Source organism: Heterodontus francisci, chromosome 10, assembly GCF_036365525.1.
Source record: "Heterodontus francisci isolate sHetFra1 chromosome 10, sHetFra1.hap1, whole genome shotgun sequence".
Classification (NCBI taxonomy): Eukaryota; Metazoa; Chordata; class Chondrichthyes; order Heterodontiformes; family Heterodontidae; genus Heterodontus; species Heterodontus francisci.
The window spans coordinates 43,879,581-43,888,626 of NC_090380.1; the positions used below are offsets into that span (position 1 = coordinate 43,879,581).

At 43.2% G+C, this 9,046-nt stretch overlaps 1 protein-coding gene across 1 annotated transcript; it reads right to left on the minus strand.

Moving 5' to 3' along the window:
• Nucleotides 1-3,009: 3,009 nt before the first annotated feature.
• Nucleotides 3,010-4,623, minus strand: LOC137374428 (claudin-8-like). Its single transcript, XM_068040520.1, has one exon. The coding sequence runs from the start codon at nt 4,264-4,266 to the stop codon at nt 3,595-3,597; it is 672 nt and encodes a 223-aa protein (XP_067896621.1). The 5' UTR covers nt 4,267-4,623; the 3' UTR covers nt 3,010-3,594.
• Between the last annotated feature and the right edge of the window lie 4,423 nt (nt 4,624-9,046).

The following is a 9,046-nucleotide window of genomic DNA, read 5'->3' on the forward strand; positions in this document are numbered from 1 at the left end:
AGTATTTCCAGCATTTCTTGAGATGAATTACTTGTTGATTTCAAGTTTTTTGGGTGTTGTTGATTGAGAGAGCAATGAAGCCAATACATTTGGAGAATTCTTCACTCTTTAACTAGTACCACCGACTCTTTTACATCTACCTAAAAGGCAGATGGGACCTCAGTTTAATCTTGTTTCTCCAAGATGGCACATCTGACATTTCCTTAGTAGAGAACTGATGTGTCAGCCTACATTATGTGTTTGTCCTGGAATGCAGCTTGGACCCACAACTTGTAAATCTGTTAAACAACCTGTTCAATAAATTGACTTGATTCTGCGATAAATTTAACACTCCTGGATTCAAGATTCACATTGTTCACTTTGCCAAATATTTACTTGTGCTTTGTTGTTTCTATCATGCAATCACCCCCTCTTTGATTAGGAAAGTGGGACTGTTCAATCCATGAACACTGTCTGTACAGCTTCTCACATTATCAAGGGAACAGTTCAACAGAAAGCAGATGAACCTCTTTAGCGTCTTTCCTGAAGACAAAGAAAAGTCAAACTACCAAGCTTGCTCACTGAGGAAAACGTGATTGCGAATGTTTAATCCACACCACGATTCAACTTCTTTCTCCAAGCTGAGATTCTTTAGCAATGTGGCAATTGTGCCATTATTGTAAAAGTTTTAAGTTGTCCCATGGGAATGGGGCAGCTCCACTCTAATCACTTTGGGAATGGTGGTATAGTCGTTATGTTACTGGACTAGTAATCCAAAGACCTAGACTAATAATCTGGAGACATTGGGCTGAATTTTACACCGCCCCAGCGGGTCGGATGGGAGTGGCGTAAAACTGACTGGGAGGCTCAGGGAGACCTTCCTGCCCCGTTCCTGCCTCCGTCCAACCTTACGGCGGTCGGGTGGGAAAGGGAAAACGGCCCACCCGCCCATGGCCAAACAAGGCCCTTAAGTGGGCACTTTATGGTCAATTAAGGGCCCTCACCCACCTCCACGAGTATTTTACCCATGGCAAGCGGGCTTGCTGGGGACGAGAAAGGCCGCCCAGTAATAGCTGCCGGCCTATCCGCGCGCCAGGGGGTGCCACGGCAGTCGGGCACAGGCTGCCCGATTGAGGGCCGCCCCTGCATCACAACCCACCTCCGGGACGCAAAACGCCCCCTTCCCCCCACACAACCACCCATGCCTTGCTGGGGCACGCTCGATTCCCTCGGCAAGGCATCGACAAACTACCTTGGATCCCGGCTCCATGGCATCCTCTTCGGTCAGCTGGGCTGCAGTCCCAGCAGTGGCCACCACTCCCAGTGGTGCTGCCCAGACTAAGAGCTGCCAACCCGCTGATTGGCTGGCAGCTCACTGAGGCGGGACCTCCTCCCTCAGGCGGGTGGAAGTCCCGCTGCGAGACAATTAAATCCCGGGGACCCGTAAAATGCGGGTCGGATCCCCGGGCTAGGTGGAAGCGGGTTCGCCACCGACTTTTACGTCAGTGGCGAGGTCCCGTCCACCTCTGGTAAAATCCAGCTCATTAGTTCAAATCCCACAGTGGTAGCTGGGTAATTGAAATTCAATCAATTAAATAAATCTGGAATAAAAAGCTAGCATCAGCCATGTGACTATGAAACTACTGGATTGTTGTAAACATTCCATTTGGTTCACTAATCTCCTTTAGGGAAGGAAATCTGCTGTTCTTCCCTGGTCTGGTCTACATGTGGCTCCAGACCCACAATATAATTGACTCTTAACTGGCCTCTGAAATGGCCTAATAAGCCACTCCATTGTATCAAGATGCTACAAAAAAGCCTTAGCAGCACTGTGGGTGTAGTTACATCACAGACTGCAGCGTTTCAAGAAGGTGGCTCATCACCATCTTCTCATGGGCAATTAAGGATAAGCAATAAATGCTGGCCTTGCCAGCGACATTCACATCCCATAAACGAAAAATAAAAAAATGTTTTAGGATGTCCTCAGTGTTAATACAGCAACAGTATCCATTCACAAGCCAAGGTGAAAATGGAAGTGTAAGCTCGCTGTAACTGCAACAAAACCACACTTGGGTTTCAAAAGTATAATTTTCACATTACGCCTTCTGTGTAAAGAGTACTTTAAAATTCACCAAAAGCATTTACTATACACGACAAAGTCAGTTCTCATTCCATCTAAAATATTTGCTAACTTGAGAAACAGAATTCCTGATGCACTTTAGTAGAATTCTTATTTCTTCCTCTGTCTTATTTTAACCAGCTTAGATTCCTGCAGTCTACAGTTAACTGGAAAATAGGAGGAGGCATTGACATGTTGGAAAGGCTTACACAGACATTTGACATCAGGACATTAATATGTACAAATCCTGCACAGAGTCTTACCAGGTGGGAGGCAAAAGGAATTGAAAAATGTATGAACTGAATGCCATTAAATGAGCACTGCCATTTAAATAATGCGCATATCATCCTACATTTTGATCAAATTGTGATGAATAATACAAGTACTTCTCACATAAAATGATTGAATCCTGAAATTCAACATTATATTGATTTTGTAGAATCAGGACAAGGCAGTGACAATTAGTGTGTGAGGGAACCAATGAAATGCTTGATGTAATTGTAGGATGCAGGTTTGTGTTGTTGGGCTCCCACACGTTGTTAGATTTTGTGGAGAAATGTTGAGTGAAAGCCAGGTATGTCTCCACATGCAAAATGCAACAGAAGACTTGACAGAAAGAAAGTGAATTGCATCAGCTATTCCTGTGCACCTACTGGCAAAGAGTTTTAAAATGTCATTAAAAGGAAGATTGGGAACAGGCAACCACAAGCTTGACTGAGCTCAGTACTTGGCAAAGGGAGACCAATGGGGATGAGAAAAAAATACTTTAAAAAGGGACATCCAACCTCAAAAGAAAAAACTTGTACCACTTAGTTTTTTAAAAAAAGAACTGTGTATAGTGTTATACTTAAAAATCCAACTTTATTAAATAACATCTTGATGTGCAATCCAGCAAATGAAAAAATAACTAGTTTTTCAGACAATAATGACATTATTTTAATTATTTATGACCTGATTTTGCCATAAAACACCATTAAGCATTATTTGTAATAGCATTATTCACAGCATGGTAAAAAAAAAATCTCATGTCTTAAGACTACACTTTAAAACATTTGTATATTCAATTCACAGAAAATGGAAGGGTATCATTTTTTTCCTCAATCTTCAATTTTAACAAAGCAACAAAAAGATTTCCCAGTAAGTCCCACCTTTTGCAAAAATATGGATAAGTATTTTAAGATGTCATTATAAACTTATTGCAGAGCTGCATTCATTTCAAATATTTAAATATTTGATTAAATATATATTTTCCTTTTTAAAATAAACGGATAAAAATTGTTTTCTTCAAACTGATTTACAGATGCTTTACAAAGATGATAAAATACAGATATTTGCACAAAATAACTTTTGGAAAAGTGCTAATAATAAAGTGGATGTAACACGAACATTTCATTGCAAATCCTGAAGGGATGATGCTTTTCACAATATAGTTTTAACCATCCCAGGTTCTATCCTTTGGATTGGTAGGTTTCTGAAGCAGTGTAGATCTCAGTGATTTATACAAATTCACTTTTGGAGTACATGCTTGGAATTTTCCTTGTTGCCTGGTGCGGGTTATATTTTCCATATTGTGCAGGTCTGTAACCGTAACTCCTTCTTTCTTCATGGGAACATGAACAACAAAGTATGGCCCCTGCAGCGATCAGGAAGCCGGCAGTCGCCCAGCCGATGTAAAGGGCCTCTCCAAGTTCATGTTTCAGTGAGTTTGGAACCAGCGGGTCATAGAAATTTCTGATGATTGTGTTTCCAACCCAAGAAACGGGAATCAGGACAATAATTCCCGTGAGTATAAACATAACTCCAGCTCCTATCAATATGCGGCTTTTCACCTGTTCATTGTCGAAAGTACTGCGAGTGCATTTCATTCCCAGGGCGGCTGTGACGATACTGAGAAATACCAACACCACCGCCACACACATCAGACCCCGGCTCGCCTGCAGCTCAGGGCTGAGGGACAGGAGGGAGTCATAGATCTTACATTGCATTCGGATGTTTGCTTGCCGAACGCAGTTCATCCACAAACCTTCCCACCTATTCTCAAACACCACCAGATTGTCCCCGATAAAGGCGGTCACTTTCCATTGTGGCAGTCCTGTCACTGCACACGTCCCGATCAAGCCAATAACTGCCAGGACCAGACTCACTATTTGCAGAGCAGAACTCACCATTTCTTTTCAAGTTACAACTAGCCACACGAGCTCGAAATGTTCCTTTTTATAAAGTGAGTTGGAGAAGAACCATCGAAGAGCAAATAAGTAACTGTCGTGTATCGCTTCAGCAACTGATCCCTTTTAAAATAAAGCAACAAAATGTTCTGCTCTTTCGTAAGGTCAATAAATCCCAGACGGAATAACCTAGGACGTTCTCTTCTCTTTGCTGTTGGATTTTAAAGGGAGCACTGACTGGGGAAGGAGAATACAGAATAGGGTGGAACAAGAACAAGTTATTCAGCCAATCAGGCGATCTCTCGGGATTCCCCCCCACATCCTGTAGGTTGCAAACACCTGTGAAAGGATTTCAAGTTATAGCGGCTACGCTTTTTAAAAGAAAACGAAAACATTTTTTCCCTGCCAATTTTCTTCTGTCCTGTGGTTTCACCATTGCTGATCATCCTCCAGTACCGGCCCCAAGTCTCCATTATTCATGTTTTGACAGTGGGTGTTTTGTAGGTTATTTGACTGCAGTGGGCATCACAGCTGACTGACCTCATCCAACCTTACCCCAATATCCACACTTCCAGCAGGGTTGGCTGGATGGTGGTTAGAAGCAAAGACCCTGATGATTTTTTAACTCCACTCCCCTAAATGTGCTGAGGCATGTCGCACATCTATTTACCTTCCACTCCCTGTGGGTCAGCCACCAGCCCCCCCTCCCCTTCCCCAACTCCTTCGCCCACAAAATGGAGTCTGGCACTTTCCTGATGTATTTGTTCAATGTCTGACTGGATTAACTCATTAAACTATCAGATAAATCTATCACTGGAACATGGAGTTCAGCAATCTTCCTTATGTCGTGTCATAAGTACCGAGGAGCTTTGTAATGTTTTGATACTTTTATCATTTTCCAACTGGCTACAGTATGGCCCTGTGCCTGACTACGTAAGCATGTTTTCAAGCGCTCTAGAAACAGATATTCATTGAAGTTCCATGTACACGGTATTTCTGTTTTCTTGATAACAGTCCTAAGGAGCAAACGTTACCCCCTGCAGCAAAGCAGTTCAATCATTAGCGGGTCAACCTTCAAAAATGGTTCCAAAGGGCAACGCAACTCTTACTAACGTCTAACAAATTTTGTCAGTACATGTACTCAGGTGGAAAGAATCAATTCAAGTCTTTTTTTTTAAAAAAAAGCAAAAACACCAGACAAGCTGACTTTCTGCTTTTATACCCGAGATCCAAAAACGTGGCTGAGTTTCAGTACAGTGTGCCACGTGAATTAATTCATTAACAACATCCAAAAATATCAAAAGTATTTTCGACAAAACTGTGATCGAACTAGAATATCCATCACTGCTGTAGGTGGCAATGTGATAGGCATTTTCAATGTTAAAGATGTAATGCAGTGTGACACACAATCTGTTTTTCTTTTGTGAGTCTTATGATCCAGCAATAGCCCCATCTTGCCATCCAGTACTCACAAATCACCCAAATACTTTCAAGAAAATTTTATTCATGACATTTATTTTTCTCAGGCACTTAAATTTCTGCTGTCCAAAAGAAGGCTGTAACTTTTTTTTAAATTTACATATTTCACAATAGCATGATTAAACTTATTTACCAACTTGCATTTTGTGCTTTTTAATTCCTTCACTGAAAGTTTTATTTGAAGTCTCCACCTTCTCCCAGAGGTCTGGACCTGAACATGGCATTTTTGTCCAGAGCTGTCGTCCAGAATTTGGATTGTGCAATCTGAGCATGTGCAGTGTGTCCAATTTTCCAGGAGGCATCAGCACTGTTCAGTGGAATGGATGGAATATTTCTTTTTAGCTTCTGGTATTTTCTACCAAGTACCTTGTCTTCAAATAATTTTGAAAAACAAGGAGTTAAGGGTGAGGTGAACAAAGGAAAAGAGAATGTTACAGGGATTGGGCAGGTAGTGAATTTCTTTGTTATGCACATGCATGACTAGAAGTGTTGTTGGGATGAAGTGGTGGAGAATAGGATTGCTCAGTTTGGCACTGCAGGGCAACATCCACATAGGCAAGTTGTACAGAGTGTTTGGGAGGGGGTGACAGTTCATGTGAATGCTATTTGCAACATGCAGAGGACCTAGAAGCAAATATGGGAGAAATTTTGAGACATCAACAAATCAGCTAAGCTAAGACTTATGTAACCAGTCTGCAAACAGCCCTGAAAGTCTACACTATTAGCCCTTTGGATATTTCAGATTTTAGAGTCATAGAGTCATGTACAGCACAGAAGGAGGCCATTCGACCCATCGAGTCCATGCCAGCTCTCCATGGATCTATGCAGTCAGTCCCACTCCCCTGCTCAATCCCTGTAGCCCTGCTACAGGGGATTTTTCTCTCATCCAACTTCTTCTTGAAGTCAATGATTGCATCCGCTTCCACCACCCTTGTGGACAGCGAGTTCCATGTCATTATCACCCACTGCATAAAAAAGTGCTTCCTCATATTCCCCCTGCATCTTTTGCCCAAAAATTCAACGTGTCCCCTAGTCCATACGCCATTTGTTAATGGGAACAGTTTTTCCTTATCTGACTTTTATTTATGAAGCCCAAGATCCCATATGCTTCACTAACTACTCTCTCAATATAATTCTGAGATTCTGCTCCAAATCATTTATATGCAGCAAAAAACAAAGCGATAACTGGAGAAAAAGGTGTTTTGAGTTGCAATGGTTTCTTAGTAACAATAAAATAATTGGTTGTGACAGTCTGGTAGGATATTTCCAGATCGGTGAGGTGTTCTAGAGTCGAATAGTTGCATGCCACTCGAAGTCTGTCCAGGTGAAATTAATGAACAGTCTGTGATGGGTAGGCGTTCAATGCAATTCTTCTGCAGAAGGCATCACACAGATCTTTCGGCAAAAGATTGTAGCAACAGATCTATTTAAATTTAAAATCTAACAGTAGAAACTTTCTTGAGATTTCAGGATCTCCCAAAAACATCTCAGCCATATGCGGAAACATAGCAGGCTGTCTCCACCTCATCCCCAGCCATAGGGGGAGCACCCCGTAGGAGTGGCCGCGACCGTAGTCCACCATGTTGGTAATTGCACTTTGTGGTTCACTTGGGTGACAGTTTCTGTGTTTATTTTTTAGATTCAGATTTAGATATTCAGCACTGAAACAGGCCCTTCGGCCCACCGAGTCTGTGCCGACCATTAACCACCCATTTTATACTAATCCTACACTAATCCCATATTCCTACCACATCCTCACCTGTCCCTATATTCCCCTGCCACCTACCTATACTAGGGGCAATTTATAATGGCCAATTTACCTATCAACCTGCAAGTCTTTTTTTGGCTGTGGGAAGAAACTGGAGCACCCGGAGGAAACCCACGCAGACACAGGGAGAACTTGCAAACTCCACACAGGCAGTCCCCAGAATTGAACCCGGGTCGCTGGAGCTGTGAGGCTGCGGTGCTAACCACTGCGCCACTGTGCCGCCCCAGTTAAGGACGAATGAGTCAAATACACAATAGACATCTTGGTTGCACCCAGACTTGTGTGTTTGCGTTCTTTGATGCCAATAAGGCAAAAGAGGGAAGAAGATGGGGAGCGAGGTCAAGCTCTGTGTTGGGAGAGAGTGTGACCACTGAAGACTTGTGTTCCATCCAAGGTTGGTAACAGTGGAAGTATTCAGAGTTGTGTAAATTATGAATGCCTTTCCTCACTCTGGGGAAGGTGACTCACAGAGCTAACTAACCAATAGGAGTAATATAGTTCAGGTGAAATATTCTTGGATCAGAGTGGCCTTTGTTTTAAGCCATCCTGATGAGTGCCTTGACTCCTGAGGTGGTCCTGCCAACCTCCCTGCAAAGCATGGGCACCGCTTGGCACTGCATCTTCCTCATCCTTGGATCAGTGCTGTTCCAGGGCTTCTCCGTCTTCAGGGTTCACACCTCTCAGGAGGGCCGTGTTATAGAGAGCGCAGAAGACCACCATTATGTGCAAAACCCTTGAGAGGGTGTACTAGAGGGCTCCACCCAACCAGTCAAAGCACTAGAACTGCATCTTCAAAAGTCCAGTGGCCAGCTCAATAGTGGTACTTGTGACTAGACGGCATTGGTTGTAGCGCATCTGTGCCTCTGTTGCAGTGTTACGCAAAGGTGTCAAAAGCCATCTCTTTAATGGATATCCCTCATCTCCTAGCAGCCATCCAAGGATTTTCACTGGTGACATGAAGAGCTGTGCAATTGCTAGAGGATGAAGACATCATGGCAGCTGCCAGGATAGCATGCACGCACCTGCATAAAGCGCGTGTTGTGGTCGCAGACCAGCTGAACATTTTATGGAGTGGAAGCACTTCCTATTGATGAATCTCCCTGGTGTACAAGAGTATTTAGATAAGGTAGACAAAGAAGAGCCATGCCCATTAGCTGATAGTACAAGGACTAGGGGACATAGGTTTAAGGTTTTGTGCAAGAGATACAGGGAGGATGTGAGGGAGAACTTCTTGAGGCAGCAAGTGGTAATGACCCAGAACTCACTGCCTACAAGGGCAGTGGATGTGGAGACAATAAATGATTTCAAAAGGAAATTGGATGGGTACTTGAGGGAAATAAACCTGCTGGGCTATGGGGATAGAGCAGGAGAATGGGACTGATTAGGTTGCTCTACATAGAGCTGGCCGAATGGCCTCCCTTTGTGCCGTTATGATCAATGTCTCCTCACTCTGTGCCTTGATGGTCATGTAGGTCCAATCAATGACCCCTACATCTGAGGGAATTCAACGACGGAGGCAAATCCCACTGCCCTTTG